This window comes from Sander vitreus, chromosome 20, assembly GCF_031162955.1.
Source record: "Sander vitreus isolate 19-12246 chromosome 20, sanVit1, whole genome shotgun sequence".
Classification (NCBI taxonomy): Eukaryota; Metazoa; Chordata; class Actinopteri; order Perciformes; family Percidae; genus Sander; species Sander vitreus.
Window position 1 is genome coordinate 23,740,292 of NC_135874.1, and position 17,734 is coordinate 23,758,025.

The 17,734-nt window shown below is 39.4% G+C and overlaps 1 protein-coding gene across 3 annotated transcripts; it reads right to left on the minus strand.

Annotated features, from left to right (window-relative positions):
* Positions 1 to 325: 325 nt before the first annotated feature.
* Positions 326 to 16,608, minus strand: LOC144535280 (uncharacterized). 3 transcript variants are annotated; one of them, XM_078277664.1, is made up of 16 exons: positions 16,224 to 16,608; positions 15,294 to 15,434; positions 13,315 to 13,890; positions 10,998 to 11,117; positions 9,586 to 9,705; positions 9,197 to 9,337; positions 7,283 to 7,402; positions 6,965 to 7,084; positions 6,374 to 6,493; positions 5,263 to 5,382; positions 5,012 to 5,131; positions 4,568 to 4,687; positions 4,052 to 4,171; positions 3,716 to 3,835; positions 1,830 to 1,931; positions 326 to 1,543 (listed from the first exon to the last, which is right to left on the minus strand). In XM_078277664.1, the coding sequence occupies exons 1-16, from the start codon at positions 16,549 to 16,551 to the stop codon at positions 1,491 to 1,493; spliced, it is 2,541 nt and encodes an 846-aa protein (XP_078133790.1). In that variant the 5' UTR covers positions 16,552 to 16,608; the 3' UTR covers positions 326 to 1,490. The 3 variants fall into 3 exon arrangements, with proteins under 3 accessions (XP_078133790.1, XP_078133788.1, XP_078133791.1); XM_078277662.1 differs by having other exon boundaries at positions 13,207 to 13,890; XM_078277665.1 differs by lacking the exon at positions 9,197 to 9,337 and having other exon boundaries at positions 13,207 to 13,890.
* Between the last annotated feature and the right edge of the window lie 1,126 nt (positions 16,609 to 17,734).

Genomic DNA, 17,734 nt, shown 5'->3' on the forward strand with positions numbered 1-17,734 from the left:
TTATTTATTTATTTATTTATTTAACTATACAGGAATGTCTTACACTTACTAAAGCATACTGTAAAACTGTAGTAGGCCCACTATGAGTGAAGCTTAATAAACCAGCAAATCAATAGCCTACATAAAAAGTGTTATTATACAATGTTGCATTTAATTATGTTTTACAATAGTTCCTCATTTGTCCCCTGGTAACTACTCAACATTTTGTGTACAGTGTTACCTTTATTTTTTTCTGAGATGCTACATTTCCATATGATTTTATTGATTTCAAAAGTGGCTTGGTAACTAAGCGTTAAAACACAATACAAGAGATGTAGAGGATCCATTCTTTTAGAATATTTATTTTCCATGTGCAACTATACACCCAATAGAAAAAAATACAGACACATTTTCTATCTCAAAAGCACCATAATATGTAGGCTATGCACATAACTGTCAGTTTACACAAAGACCTTGCACCACAAATACTCTTTTCAATGTGTTCCATGGATATATGACAAAGTAGAAAATACAGTACATGTGTGTATTGTATGAAGATAGTACTGTGCAGTAAAATACCTGGATGCAAAAAAAAAAACTGAGTGGATCATAAAATCTCACAATTTCAAAACTTAGTGCATTGAAATAGTATATAATTGCTAGGACTGCTACCAAAGACTTTGGTCAAGACTTGCCAAGTGTGCAGAGTATTGAAGCGGTCCTATAACCCTTGAACTCCCTAAACTGTTTTCCCTCTCCCCCTAAAACAATTGTATTGTATGTCCTGGACCTGTTACAAACAAATAATTACCAACCAACATAGTTGTTGCAATCTTTCTGGTATCAAAGAAAAGTATTATAGTAATCACTGTGATGTAACAATACCATGGGCCAATTAGGTCAGGCTTTATTTTGGTCTTTTCTTTGCATAATAATGTTGCAATCAGAGGGGTAACAACAATGCTCTTGTTGTATAAGAGATTAGTTGTTCTGTTGTATTCTATCAAGAACACTGACCAAGAAATACTCTCGGAGCAGTGGATACACAACAAGGATGTGGTACAACACTTTTGCCACCAAAAACATTCATTATGAAAGTAAACTTTTGACATGTTTATACATTGTTTTTCTTTTTAGAAGTTTGCACTTCTCCATTTTTCCAAAACTTCCCTAATTATCTTACATAGTTTGAGACTCATCTCAATGGCTTACACTGCCAGGAAGAAATGTAGCTTTTCTTACAAAGATACAAGTTTATGTAAACGTTTACACCAGTTATATGTGACTTTACTGTAATAAGTAACAGACAGTGTTGTGGATGCAAAATGCATGTTTTATAATATAAAACAATAATGCTACTACTGCATGAAAAATCAATACCATGCAGAACAGTACCAAACATTTTTACTGAAACATTAAGAGTTTTTGAAGGTTACAGATGACTTCTGTTGGTCAAAAGAATTGGATACATTGCTAGTCCTGAATGTCTTCTGATGTCTTCATCACTGTCCTTAATACTGCTGTTGGCCCTCAATCAGGTTCACTTTGTCTGAAAGTTCATCAAGTGAACAGACTGTCAAGGAATTTAAAAGGTGTAGTTGGACTGTTTACCAGTTCATCATCACACTAAGCATTTCTAAAAATGCACCACTAAAAATCAACAGACTCAAACTATAGATTCAACTTATTGTCATTAAAAGTACTACGACAAAACAATTGTAGCAGCCTAGTGCAAATGTCAACATGTTTAGAGGTAAAAAGCAGACATTTCTCTCACACAATTGCAATTTTAAAATGCTATAATAAATTCAAACTGTGGATCCTTCTCAGGCCTCCAAGCAAAAGGATATGTTTTCTTCTCAGCTCCTGTATGGTTGACTGTACTTTTTTCTGGAACACAATCTGAGCTTCACACATGCAGGCATCTTGAGTTATTTCACCTCTCATTTCCTCTGAAAGAATAAGAACAAAAATATAAAAGGTCAAAGCATGTGAGTGGTGTTTCGCCATGTTTAGTGTAGCATCTTTGTAATATTCAATTTGGCGGCCCATTGACAGCCCATCTTATGCTCCTCCCCCAAAGAGTTGGTGTTCAATATGAGAAGAGCTGACAAAATCAGATTCAAATTAGGTGTTGTTTCAAATGATAAGATAAGAATAATGGATATTGATTGAACAATATAGTAGAGATCATGTACAATCATGATTTTTCTTTTGTGAGTGAGATTAGGAAATATGTAAAACAAAAAAATGTTTCAATCACTTCAACTCGTTAATCACAACCTGGGAGTGCTCAGTTACTGAGGTCAGGCGTGGATAGCGTTAAAGAGAACAGATGTTAATAATCATTTAAGCAATATGCTTACATATACAGTACATACAAGACATATTCACTGATAAAGATACAATCAAAACAGACAACAGGCAAATCAATTACAACCAATGTTTTTGGTCCTTTATTTGGACCAAAGTTCTTGGTAGGCACCCACCAAGCCCCCAGGAAGTACGCCAGGCTTTGAAGCCAATTTGACATAGTAGCCAAACTGTGGATTTGAAACATCTGTGACCGTCACATGATGCCATGGGGCCCATAGACCCGCACAATTAAATCATTTAATCCCCGTTCAAGTTAGCAGAGGGCTAAACAGGAAGTAGGCAGCTCGGCCGGCGGACGTTTCTAGTGCGTCTGGTGTACAGGCCACAGGGGCTAAAGATCTGGGTATTTTTATAAGCGAAAGTTGAACTTTTTTGACTTCATGTGCCACTGAGCAACTTTCATAGAAATGAATGGGGCCCCGCCTCCAATGCTCCAGTTCTCTTTAAATATCCATGGCTCCCACCACAACTTCCATTGCAGTCTCTTATTCCTTAAACCAGCAGTACAGCACACTTGTATGTCCTATACACTGTGCTGTACTCAATGACTGGATCAGAAGAAGTAGTGCCTGTTGGTGTTGGACTGTGGATTTGGTTGCAGTCAACTGCAGACTTCTCCACAGCTAAAAAAAAGAATGCAAAAACACAGACATGAAAGGTATGATCATTATTATAATCAATGTTTATGCATTGTAACCCGAAATCTTAAGCCCCCTATCAGTGGTATTTTTCCCTCTATGTCCAACATGACATCATGACTTCACGTTAACATACACGCCCACTTTCTTAAGCCAAGTGGCGTGTTATCTGTACGCATTTTGAGCTATTCGCGTGTATGTCTATGCCGTAGAAAAGTGGATGCAGAGGGAAGTCATGTTATTTTAATGATATCCAGCCCTAATTATTAGTAAGCCTAAACAGATATCATTTGGAAAACACCTTACTCTCACCTTATCCTCTTACCTGAAATCGTCTTGTATAGTTTAGGACGGTTTGGGAATAACTCTTGTCAAGTCAAGCACATGGTCCAACCCATCTTTGATAAAGCCTCTTCGAGTTTCATAGGGACAGAGTATTCAAGGAGCCCCTGGTCAGCTGTTGAAACTTGATTGCTGATAGTTCCTTTGAGGATTTCAAACCATGTCCACGTATGCCACACCTTTCGGTAAGTTATTGCCAGTCTGGCACATTTTCTCAGTCAGGCCGAGCTCAAATCTAGTTGTACAAAACAGCTCACAAAGCAATAATATTAAAGGGTTTGGTGACAAATTCCTGAAGCTAGAACCGATTCAAAATATGGGAAGTGTCTCGAAAGGTTTCAATATACAGACAGCATAATGTATGTAAAAACAATTCTTACGTGAGCAAGTTTTCTGGTCTGCATTTAACACATATCCAACTCGACACTTGCAGTTGTATGAGTCACCATTGTTGATACAAATATGCTGGCAGTCATGTCCCTGAGCACATACATTTGAACCTGGAAAGAGACAATCCAACATCTAACTGATTTTGTCTAAGCAATTCGAGATCAAGGAGCTCTTTGTTATCATTACCTTAATGTATGGAATCCCCTGCCAAAACATAACTATATGTACATGTGTCCAATACAAGTGCCTCAGCAGCTACTATGGAATAACACAAACCATCATGAGGTACTGCACCAATGTTTAGTTGAAAGAAAGAGGGTTCTTACGAGAGCATGTTTTCTGATCCATGTTCAACACGTATCCCACTTGACACTTGCATATGTAAGAGTTCCCATTGTTGGCACAAATGTGCTGGCAGTCATTTCCCTGGGCACATGCATCCGAACCTGAACATGAAAAGAAAGGCTCACCTCAGCGACTTAGTCTTATAACTTCAAAAACAATCACTAAGCTTTTTTGGCAGAGCCTTTGGTCACAGTTCCCTTAAAAAAAAAGAGTGTATGCCTCAGAAATGGGACCAGTATATTTCAACATCCCCCGTCTCTATATCTCCTGCTTATTCACGCTGACCTCAAATTTGGAAAACAATATTCTCAAGAATGTACATGTGGTGTGTCCACAAGACAAACTGCCTCACCAGCTAGCTCTTAGTCTCCAGTTAGAGCTTCTGGTGCTTTGTTAAATCAAGCTTTGAGGCTCCAAATGTGATGCTCTGTGGAGTATCTGAGATGCTGGATCACACCACAGATAAATATGCATATTAAAACGAATCAAGTGCTTACTTGAACATGTTTTCCGGTCTGCATTTAACACATATCCCACACGACAATTGCAGATATAGGAGTCATCACTGTTGACACAAATATGTTGGCAATCATGTCCCTGGGCACATGCATCCGATTCTGAAAAGAAAAACTTCCACATCTGACTAAGCTTCACACCAACAGTCAAGAAGATCTTGACTTGAGAACCCCCAGATTGGACGAATTTCCTTTTAATTGTTTATTAAATCTATGGTCATGTACTCCATTCCTCTTAGTGCATCAGTCTGAGTTGTTCACATTGAGCTAAGCGCCCTAATAATACAATAACCTAATTCACAACAGGTGATATGAAGTGTGTTTGGCCGTGTAAGTGTAAAATAACATAGTGAGATTCTTGGGAAATTTGAATATGCTGTACCAAAGAAACAACATCATATCTTTTAGAAAGGTCCAGGTTCTTACGTGAGCATGTTTTCTGGTCTGCGTTCAACACATATCCCATTCGACACTTGCAGACAAACGAGTCATCAGTACTGACACAAATATGTTGGCAGTCATGTCCCTGGGCACATGTATCTGAACCTGAAAAGAAACACTTCCACATCTGATATGCTCAATTTACATCAAAGAGCCTTTAGTAAGTAATAGAACCTACAATGGGTCAAAAATAATGGAGTCTAAAACACTCCATCAAAAAATACCCCAGTTCTTACGTGAGCATGTTTTCTTGTCTGGATTCAAAATATATCCCACTCGACACTTGCAGATGTAAGAGTCATCACTGTTTATGCAAATGTGATGGCAATCATGTCCATGGGCACATGGATCTGAACCTGAAAAGAGACATGTCCACATATGATATGACATCTCATGGCATCATTCAGGCAGGGCTTGGACTGTTGGAGCCTCTGTCTCACCACTGTTTCAAATGACGCTAATATCTCCCAAGTGTACGACTTATTCAGGCTGACACAAATATCCTGGCAGTCATGACCCTGGACACGGGTATCCAATTTTGAAAAGGGACACTCCACAGGTAACTGACGTCAAATTACATCTGTCAAGGAGCACTAACGGAGCTTTTATTGGGCCACCAATCCCTTTACAATTTATTAAAAGCACGGCCATGTAAACCATACCTCTGGGTGTATCAGCCCCAGTGTCTCAACCTGCTGCCTGTTAAAAGTCACTACTGACCATCCTAAACTACTACAAGCACTCTACAAGAGCCGATCTGTGCTCCATCAGCTCTCGCTCTACAGGTGACACTTTAGGGCTGTATTGGCAAACACCCATACCACAGAACGATCTCTGCAAAATGTAATTAATAACTTAATGTGGAGGGAACCTGAAACAATTTATCAGGGCATGCACTTGAAACTCCAACACTATCAGTTAATGAACCTGAAAAGAGACCTGTAACCGACTTGGTCTAAATTACATCTGTCAAGCATGACTTTGCCTATTTTGGAGCTTTTAAAGAGCCATCATCGCACTTACAAGGTTTGTTAATCAAGGCTATGTTTATCGGTCCCAGGCTCTGTTCAAAATTAATTCACTACTACCCTAATCTATTTACAACAACCTACATAAGCTGATGTGCATTGTGTCCACGGCACAGTATTTCACCCGATGAAAAGTACAGCTAAACAAATTTGGTTGTTGTTTTTGGCAAACACAAATCCCATACGTAATTGTGAATCTTCCAGAGAATGGCTTCTGCAGTATTCAATCATGCACCTAAAATAATGGATTTTGAGGGAATCCTGAGACACAGCACCACAACATGCACATCAAATGTATAGGTAAAATTCTAATTCTTACGTGAGCATGTTTTCTGGTCTGCATTCAACACATATCCGTCATGACATGTGCAATGGTGAGAATTACCATTTTTGACACAAATATGTTGGCAGGCATGTCCCTGGGTACATATATCCAAACCTGAAAAGAAACACTTCCACAGCTAATATCCACAGCTAAGGTAGTCTAAGACTGATGGGTCAACAGTGATTTAAAATGATAAGGGCATATGGATTATTCTGCATTTATTCAAAAAACTACATCTATGCATTTTGTAGACATACATGTCCAGATTTCCACATAAGCATTTTTTCTAGTATGCAATCAACACAACCACTTACCCATCCCATTTACAATATGTAAATGATGAATAGGTACCTCTATGTGAATCAGCCCCAGTATCCCACTTGCTACTCATATGAAATGTGTTCACTATCAACTGTACATCGCAGTGCCTCACCAGCTCTTGCTGTATCAAATTATAAAGGCCATGGTCAAAAGCTCTATGCCTCTTTCTGCATTTAATCAAGTATGTAAAATAATAAGAATAAAGATTGTATTTAACCACAGACAGTGCAGTAGGACATGCATATCAAGTCAAAAAGTTCTTACGTGAGCATGTTTTCTGGTCTGCATTTAACACATATCCCACTTGACATTTGCAGATATAGGAGTCATCACTGTTGACACAAATATGTTGGCAATCATGTCCCTGGGCACATGCATCCGATTCTGAAAAGAAAAACTTCCACATCTGACTAAGCTTCACACCAACAGTCAAGAAGATCTTGACTTGAGAACCCCCAGATTGGACAAATTTCCTTTTAATTGTTCATTAAATCTATGGTCATGTACTCCATTCCTCTTAGTGCATCTATTTAACCACAGACGGTGCAGTAGGACATGCATATCAAGTCAAAAAGTTCTTACGTGAGCATGTTTTCTGGTCTGCATTTAACACATATCCCACTTGACATTTGCAGATGTACGAGTTATCATCGCTGATGCAAATATGTTGGCAGTCATGTCCCTGGGAACATGTATCTGAACCTGAAAAGAGACACTCACACTGACTTAACTGAATTACAGCCATCAAGAAGCATTTAGCCTTATGAGGAGCTTTTAAAGTGGCACCAATCAATTTACAGTCTCCCAACTTCCTGCTCATTCAAAATAAATTCACATATAACTTCCTAATCATTTAGAACAACCTACAAGAGCTGATCTAAGTATGTCTACAGCATAGTGCTTTCACCGTTGCGGTTCAAATAATAATTTTGGAGCCGCAAACACCAAAATTTCAAGCATTTGGAATAAATGAATGGCAGACTTTGAGGGAGACCCAAGACACTGCCCCCTGACATGCATATACAATATATAAGTACAACTGGTCTGTATTAAACACATATCCCTCACGACACTTGCAAAGGTATGAATCACCACTTGTGACACAGATTTTTTAGGTTTTTATCCAAACCTAAAAAAGAGACACTTCCACAGCTAACGCTTAGACCATTAGGATAGGCTAGCATAAGTTAATGTTTTTATGTTAACCAGTTATGCTGCATTAAGACATGCATATCTTAAGGTCCAAGTTCTTACGTGAGCACGTCTTTTGGTCTGCATTTAACTTATATCCCACTTGACATTTGCAGATGTACGAGTCATTATTCTTTTCACAGATGTGCTGGCAATCATGTCCATGGGAACATGGATCCAAGCCTAAAAAGAGACATGACCACGTCATTTACGTAACTGACATATCAGTCAAGGAGAGCCATTGTTCATTTACTAAGTGCTTACATGCTCCACTCCTCTTTCTGTATCAATCTGTTTCCCAAGTCTCTGAGTTATTCAGGTTGAGCTCAACAACTGACTATGAAAGTGCTAAACGCAAACTAAAATATTAGTCACGAGAGGCATAAATAAAGTCTGTCTGTACAGAGTACCTCAACAACCTCACAATTACAGTATGTTTCTGTTCAGAAAAGCCCACAAGTCCACATCACAATGGCCCATCAAGACCTGGTGGTTTCTGTATTCAATCAAGCACTAAAGTACCGGTACTGGTCAGCATTCAATACATATCCCAAAGGACACTTGTAGATGTAAGAATCCTCAGTGTTAACACAAATATGTTGGCAGCCATGTCCCTGGGCACATGGAGTTGAACCTGAAAACAGACACTCCCACATGTAACACACTCAATCAAATTACATCAGTCAAGCACATCACAGCTGAGGCTTTAATGAGCCATCAATTCTTTTTAAATGTAAAAGTCATGACCATTTGCCATTTAAATTCTCTGTCCATTAATCCCAGTTTCCTAATTCTGTGCTTTTTCAAATCAATTCGATATATATAGGCTACGTCCGCACACTCGGAACAGTCCAAAAACAAGCAGCTTCATCAAGAAACATAAATGGGGCGACGCCTGCGAGCTAGTTCAGGCAGTCAACGCGAGCTGCACCGCTGTACACACGAGACATGCCTCACTCTTCGTATCATTTACCAGACGCCCCCTCCCCCCCAATTTGGCGGTCTATTTAAGCTGCACATTTCCCCATCTCTGCCTTGCCATTGCTGCTGCTGCCCTGCACCTGTATCGCTGCCTGCTTTCAGCCCCACCACCACCCCAGCATCCACCTGCAGGCTCTGGCTAGGGGGAAGCTGCTTTATAATCACTCCCCAGTATCTCATGTAAACCCAAACTGCGGGGAGTGATGTGTGTCTGTCTGGCCACCAAACACAATGTTCTGCTGTTACAATAAGCATTTCAAACGTGAGTTGTCTGACTGAATTAGATTTGTGGGAAATCTGTGCCAATAAACAGCCATAGTCTACCTGAAAAGTCCAGGTTCTTCTGTGAACATGTTTTCTGGTCTGCGTTCAAAACATATCCCATTCGACATTTGCAGATGTACAAATCATCAGTGCTGACACAAATATGTTGGCAGTCATGTCCCTGGGCACATAAATCCAAACCTGACAAAAAAAACAAATCCCACATCTGACATGAAGCCCTTATTGCGGAACTTTTTGTAAAGCCTCACCCTATCTTTTTTACAGTAGATATAAACTAAAGCATTTCCTGTTTAGTCAAGCTAAGCGGTGCCCACTGTACAAAGAGCCTCACCAGCTGTGTTGGGAGGATACATTAAAAACTTTCAGTCATGCAAAACACATAGGAACTGGCCAAAAAACACAACTTTGAAAAATATTCCGGTTCTTACGTGAGCATGTTTTCTGGTCTGCATTCAACACATATCCCACTTGACATTTGCAGATGTACGAGTCATCATTGCCGTCACAGATATGTTGGCAGTCATGTCCTTGGGAACATGGATCTAAACCTGAAAAGAAACACTTCCACACCTAACCAACTAAGTCAAAATACATACGGCAAGAAGCTCTGAGTCAGTTCTGTTTTATACATGTGCACATCACCCTGTAAATTGGCATTATATAGGGTTTGACTACTCAACTTTGCAGATCTGTGATGAGCTTATGGGGACATTCCCTATAAGCCCAATGTCATCCATAAGACCCTAATTAATTATTATAAGACCACTCTGTACAGAGCAGAGCAGAAGAAGTGGCAAATACAGCTTTATTTACTCTAAAGCACATAAGGTAAAGTTGGCAGTAAGCAATAAACTAATTAACTAACTAAATTTAGGTTTAAAGCACCCACAGGCAGTAGCTGTAGTAACAGTGAGATTTCGTCACGCCTGTGACTTGGAGAGAGGATCTGCTATGCTCTGCTGTGCCCTGCTACACCCTGTAACGCCCTGCAATGCCATGAACTACTACAACTACTATTTCTAGTCATTGTTCCATTATCTTTATTGTGACTATTATTGCCATTGTTCATCACACCCCCAACCGGCACAGTCAGACACCGCCTACCAAGAGCCTGGATATGTCCGAAGTTTTTCTCACCACCGAGGTTTCTTCCTAAAAGGGAGTTTTTCTCACCACCGAGGTTTCTTCCTAAAAGGGAGTTTTTCTCACCACCGAGGTTTCTTCCTAAAAGGGAGTTTTTCTCACCACCGAGGTTTCTTCCTAAAAGGAGTTGTTCTTCGCCACTGTTGCACTAAATGCTTGCTCTTGGGGGAATTACTGGAATTGTAAATTGTAAATTATAGTGTGGTCTCGACCTACTCTATCTGTAAAGTGTCCTGAGATAACTCTTGTTATGATCTGATACTATAAATAAAATGTAATTGAATCTACTTTTCCTCTACTAAGTGGCCATCATTTACTTCTAGAATGTGTGCCTCTCATCAGCCAAGGCCTTCATAATTGTCCTGCTCACTTAATTTGTGATGAATACTGTCTGCCCTAATCTATTTAGGGCAACTCAAAACATTAGTAACAAGAGATGGTATGCAGTGTGTTCACAGCCCAAAGTGCCTAACTAATTGAACGTGGAATTGCAAGGCTCTGTCAAAGTTCTTACATTAAATATTTTAAAAGTTAGTAATTGCTACGTATAACAATGATTTTCCCATCCAAGATCCTTGTTTAAGAAAGATTCAATGAGAATATAACTTTTAGGCATGTTCAATCTTTTTTGGCAGTAGTTTTAAGATGACAATGAGACATTGAATAAAAACATTCAGACAAAGATAAAGATTCTTACGTGAGCACGTTTTCTTGTCCGGGTTCAAGACATAGCCCTTGCGACACTTGCAGTCATATGAGTTGCCATTGTTGACACAAATGTGCTGGCAATTGTGTCCTTGAGAACATGCATCCAAACCTGAAAAGAAACACTCTAATGTCTGATTGGCTTATGCCTAGTGAGATCAATCATTTTGTTTTATATTTCTGTTAGTTAGTTGTTGTAAGTATGTATTAATTCATTTTATAATTGTGTTATTCTACATAGCCACATGCAATTAGTGTGCTTGATCTCTGTGCTTCAACTACAGTGATGTAACAGTAAATGAATGTTGTTGGTGTAAAATCCTGTTTATATATATATATATATATATATATATATATATATATATATATATATATATATATATACACATATATAGGAAGGAAGACGCGTAGTCATTTGTCACTTTCAAATGTTACACTGGCAGTTGAATGTAAGACATCTGATTAACTATCCATCTTAATATTCCAACAGATTATTCCATGCAGTTCAGACCAAGCAAACACAAAATCCACTAAAGGCAACACACGTAATCGTAATCATTGCATGTCTTTGGTAGTGACGTCACTGTTGTGGATGGACAGAAGTTGGTCAGAGTTAAACACAGAGGATGGCTGAACTCACTCCACAGGTTCCAGCTGTCAAACAAAAACAAGTTTTTGAATTTGTGTGACTAGAAGTCAGTCATAATTTAAAGCACAGTGTGCGTTAAGTTCAACCCCTGGGAGAAGCTTGCACAAGTAGCATGTAACCTTAGCAGTTACATTGCTAGTTTGGGTGGTACCAAAAGTTAATTTATTTATATTTTTACTTGGGGAAAGTTACTCAAAAGTACTAAGCTGATCTCTCACAATAACTTGTGTATTCCCCCTGATGACCACAGCTGTAGCTGCATGCTTGGCAGTGGGCTGAGATATGGTTCAAGCTGAGGCTGGTACAAAGAAATTTGAGAATTACACCTTTATGTTGAACGCTTCCTAGTTCTTATTTTGCAAGTGTTGATATCACCCAAATGTATCATAGCAATCAGTTGGGCTGGCATCCCTGTAGCCTGCAAGCATTAAGTACCACATTATAAATATTATATTTAGCAGAAAACATATAAACGCTTCACATCATTAGTCGTTATTTCCTAATTTGTACACGCGAAAACAATCACCCTATGAAATGTAGTGCTTTGTTTATAGGAACAGTATGACATTTTTTTATTCCTGCAATGTCGTCAACGTGAGGTTGCCAGGCAACTGGTGGAGACACCAGGAAGTCACTGTGCCCAGAAATAGTCTCACACGTAACCCCTTATGAAACCACAACTTGTCGTTTTTGCAAATTGTTCATTTTGTACATATTAAACAAATTAAATAACCTAAAAAAACTTCTGACAGAGCTAGGCTAGGTGTTTCCCCATGTTAACAGTATTTATGCTAAGCTAAGTTAACCGACTGCTGGCTCCGGCTTCTTACTAAACGGACAAATTAGGGAGTGGTATCAATGTTCTCCATGAATAAGTGTGTTTCCCAAAATGTCAAACTATTCATTTAAACAGGTCTATGGTCTTTTTTAAATTGTAATTAGCATATTAAAAGATAACATAATGTTAAAACAATTTCTTAAAATCTAAAAGTATGCTCAAACTTAGCACATCACATTTTAGTCTAATTTAGCTCAAGCTAATTTAGTTTTTGCCGTGCAGGATGAGTGGCCATTAATGTTCTGTCACAGATTGCAAAAGCCCAAATTGTGGAGCTGGGCAGCTTAGCACACCTTCAGGTAACTGAGCAGGGCGCAAGGCATGAAGCACAAGATTCAGCGCAGAACTGCAGAGAGCAGCGCGCTCCGTGTGAAATGTATAGGCAGCATCATATTAGGTTTCAACCATTTTAAAGTGTTCAAAGATGTAGAATTTGCTCTGTATTGGCAGATCAACCAGTGATCAGAGGTATGTCTTCTTCTTTAAGTTGGTTAGTATGTGACTTATTGGACATGTTCATTAACTACACTTGTTATCAGTTAGTGAACACCTTTTTGTGGGAAATCCAAACACAACAAGCGGCGGTAAGTCACTAGTTACCTTGCCCTTGTTCTTAAAACTAAAGAAGAGGACCAGGGACTTTAGAATGGACATTACCTCTATGGTGCTGCCCAAATGATCACACGTGAAATTTAAAGGACGGATCTGACATACCGTTGTTTCCGTTATCCTCATTTTCATTATTTAGGCCTATGCCTAGGCTGTTATCATCAATTCCGCCATTTAATGGAATATCCGCACTCCCATTATCATCATCCTTACCACACAAGGTTTCCCTAAATTTGGAAGTGAGCTTCTCAATGACACCATAGGTCTCCACATAGAAGACATGGTCATCATGTGGGAGGCTGGCCATGAGGCGCAGGGACGCCATATCCGCTCTGTCTACTCCCACTGCGTAGATCTCGATCCCAGATGCGCGAGCTGCGGCTGATACATCCTCTACGTGGTCCTGGGGCCTCCCGTCTGTCACTATGATGGCTACTTTGGCGATGTTCGCCGAGCTAGCTCGGGCCCCTGCCTCCGCAGTGAAAGCTTTCTCCATGGCGGTCTTGATGGCCATGCCTGTCATGGTGCCTGAAGCGAGGGGCTCAACACGGGCCAGGGCGTGCTTCAGGGCAGACTTGGCAAAATACGTCTTTAGTTGAAACTCAATCTGCACTGTGCTGGCATAATTGACGAGGCCGACTCGCGTGGTGTCGGAGCCGATCTCCAAGCTTTCCACCATATGCTGCAGGAACTCCTTGGCCTTTTCAAACTCAGCAGGGCGTACGCTGCGGGAGCTGTCTATGATGAAGACCAGGTCTATAGGACGATTTCTGCAATTCGCTCTTGTTGCTGTAAGAAAAAGAGATGTATTTTCCTATGTTTTTGGATGGATGATACAGTACCACAAATCTCACGAATTGTGAGAATGGAAATCCAGCATGCATTCCTACACACCCCTGCACACATGTACTGTACACACACTCACTGAAGCACACAAATTTTAAACCATAATCTGACTGGTTGACTGATTCACTTACAGATATTCTTAAATTAATTGAGAAGCAAAAAAAAAAAGGCTGTACCAGATGCTAATAGTGCTAATAATGTTGGAGTGCTGCAATTTTAGGAGACCAGAGATAAATACTAGGATATCATAACAACTCACTTTCAAATAGTGTATTATTGAATATTCCATCAGGTCATAAACAAAAACAAGTTAAAATAGTTTTATTATATGAATTGCCCCTCAAAAGATAGTGTTAAAAGATGCACTCACTTAAGTCATTATAGCTCTCATTAGTGCTCCCAAATGATGTGTTTTAGGTGTTGATGATCACTTAAAACTCAGCACAGTGAGATAGAAATGATGCATTTCAAGGCACTATTCTGAAATCAGGGAATGTACCGTTCAGCTTGCTTAAACACATGTTGACAATGGGCTGAATACAAGTGTATGCTACAAATGGGAAATTACGATCAAATCCTATGTAAGCACGCTAATTAACCTTTTCTTCAGCCATTCAATAAGACCATCACACCTAGGCAAACGAGACAATGCTCTAAGTCTAATGAAACTACAGTAACCATACTTTGGCCAGGAACTAAAGTTAGCTCTAACATCTCCATGTGTTTCAAAAAAATGTCATTTTTAATCTCAATATCAGGGGACTTTCATTAGGGCTGGGTACCAAACTACTTTTAGGCACTGACCAAATTGCCTCCATAGTATCGAGTACTGAAAAATGCCTTGTCATTCAATACCAAATGGAGTAAATCTCATCAGTGTCAGTGAGCCAATAAGCAAGCAGCATTCGTCTACTAAGATCTAACAATGCTGATGATTGGCTGTCTACACGTCGTAGAGGCACGTAGGGCTCACGTGTGTGTTGTATTTTTATGGGCCCGACTACAGTGTGCGTCACAGAGGTGTAAAGGAACTGAAAAATAAATGCATAATTGTACTAATGTGTAATGTTTTAATTTCTTCAAAATGGATTTTATAAAATTGCAATTAAAAAATAAAGCATTGTTCAGGGATCGGCATCAAAGTCACTTTTGAAAGACACCCAGCCTTAACTTTCCCCTTCTTCATTGGCTTTATCAGAACAAATATTAATGTTTTCAGCTTAGTAAATGACAAACAAACTTTATGAGACAAATATCTTAGGGGCATATATGACCCTTTAACATTTGCTCCACATCTGCCTATTGGGAGTTCAATGAGCATGTTAGTTATGGATAAAGCTAAGTACCTGCTTCAGTTCTGATGGATGCAAGAGAGCCACTCGAATTTCGAGCGGGCTGCCAGGATGGTGCAGCGTTGTGTTGCAGCTGTGAAGACGGCTGGTGATGGGAGGACTGATAGCGATTAAACCTAGAATTAGTGCCACCAGCTTTGCCAAGGGAGGGTAGAAGGCAGAGGGGAAAGCATTAGAGCAGTAGTTACTTTGGTTTAACTAGCAAAATGAGATGCAACATGATGGGCATGCATAATGATTACTGGCTTTATAACAGTGTTTCAAAGTGAATATCACAGAAGGGAAAATAGTATGCACTACATGCTTTTTGGTATATTGGTACATTGATGTCTTAATTATGACTGTAGTACTTAAGTAGGCCTATTGTAGCTAAAGCTGCAGTTTTAAGCCTATACTTTACTTTTACTAGCATTTCCATTGTATGCTACTTATACTCCACAACATTTATTTGACAGCTATAGTTACTTGTCAATTTCAAGATCAATAGTTTACATTTCAATACTCTAATCAGCTTATCAAATACGATGCATTCTCTTAAATTAAACTAACCAAAATAGTAGCCTAGGGTAGCTTAAATCAGCCCTCATTCTCCACCAGCCTAAATGGATCAGTGATTAAAAAAAATAAAATCAATAATAAAGCATGATGTCACCTAATGATTCCATTGACGTCTTAATTAATACTGTGGAGAATAAAGAGACCATTTTAACCTGAGTCCCTGCAGTTTATGCTTTTAATGGGAATTTCCCCAGTGTGAGATCAATAAAGTCTATAATATCTATCTATCTTTAAAACGGTTGCGCCAAATTCATCCAAACCATGAAAACGCATTGAAACAAATGATAGGGTTATTGCACTCATGAACTACAAGTGGATGGATATTGACAAGGAAGGAAGAGGAGGACATCTACAGGACCAACCGACCTCCATTGTCCGCTCTCCTCTCCTGCGCCAGGTTGTTGGCACCTGTTCGGGCACCCTGCTGCTGCTGGAAGGCTCGCGCTGTGGAACCGCCCCGCTGGACCTCTTGAAAAGTTTCAGCACTCGACACTTCGTCAGAGGTTTGTTCAATAGATTTGATATCTTCAAAGCGCTGGGCGACCGTTGGAGGGCCGTGCGGGGAAACTCGTGGGATTGAAGGGCTAATTGAGTGGATCTGCCGGTTGCGTGACCCAAACTGTGGGAAAGTTCCCCGAGTTGCCGATGCCAGGATGCCACTGACACAGAGCAGTCCCCACATTAATGAGGTCATGTTGCCTACACGCACAGTTGTGTTCCGTCCGCCTCTGGTCTGGATGCACTTCGGCTCACTTCCACAGCTGACTGTACTGTAGCCTTTTTATATGATCACGTCCACACTGCCCACAAGGCGTGGGGAACAAGAGGACCAGAGACGTTGAGGGGGTGAAGGAAGGAGTGCACCAGTGAGGGTGGGTTCAGAGCAGTTACTGCACTAGAGTTCAATTCATTTTTCCTGGATTGTTAGGCCTTTTTATAGATATTATTGTATTATTAAGTCAACAAACTTAGGCCTACAAGGTGCATTTTCATATAAAACCGTTAGTGGACTATCAGAAACATTGGAAGGGTAGGCTAAACTGTAAACTTTTGATGTAAATGTACAGCTAAAATCTCACACTATCTTACTGTTTTAATGTTATACAGGAGCATACTGTAAATGGCAATGCATTCTGGGAGAAAATAAAAATATTACAGCACTATCTGCAAATGTTACAGATAATAGGTATTTACTCTTAATACCAATGCATCATGGGAAAATAAAGGAAGGCAGGAATTACACAGCCGCCAGTAGATTACTGTAAATATAAATAATACTGTAGGAAACTGACCATTTACAGTAAAATACCGTAACATTTAAAAACAGTATGCATACTCTAAATAAACAGTAGGCTAGTTTACTGGCGAAGCTGCTGCTAGTATGTTACTGTAAATTTACAGTGAAAAGTTTTACAGTGAAGTACTGTAGCTACAGCTACAGTTTTAAGCCTACTTTACTTGAGTACTTCCATTTTATGCTATACTTCTACTCCACGACATTTATTTGACAGCTATGTTAGTAAATTTCAAAATCAAGATTTTAAATTTCAATATTATAATCAGCTTATCAAATACGATGCATTCTCCTAAATCAAACAACCAAAATAGTAACCTAGGGTAGCTTACATTAGCCCTCAATCTCCACCAGCTAAAACATTCAAATACAGCTATTGGCCTAAATTGATCAGTGATAAAAATTCAATAATAAACCATTCTGTCATCTAATGATTACTTTTACTTTTGAAACCTAAAGTAGGTTTTGCTGCTAAAAAGGTTTGTACTTCTACTTAAGTAAAATGATGAATGCATGCATGAGTATTTAATAGTGTGGCGTTGCTTTACTTTAGCAAAAGATCTCAGTACTTCTTCTACCACTG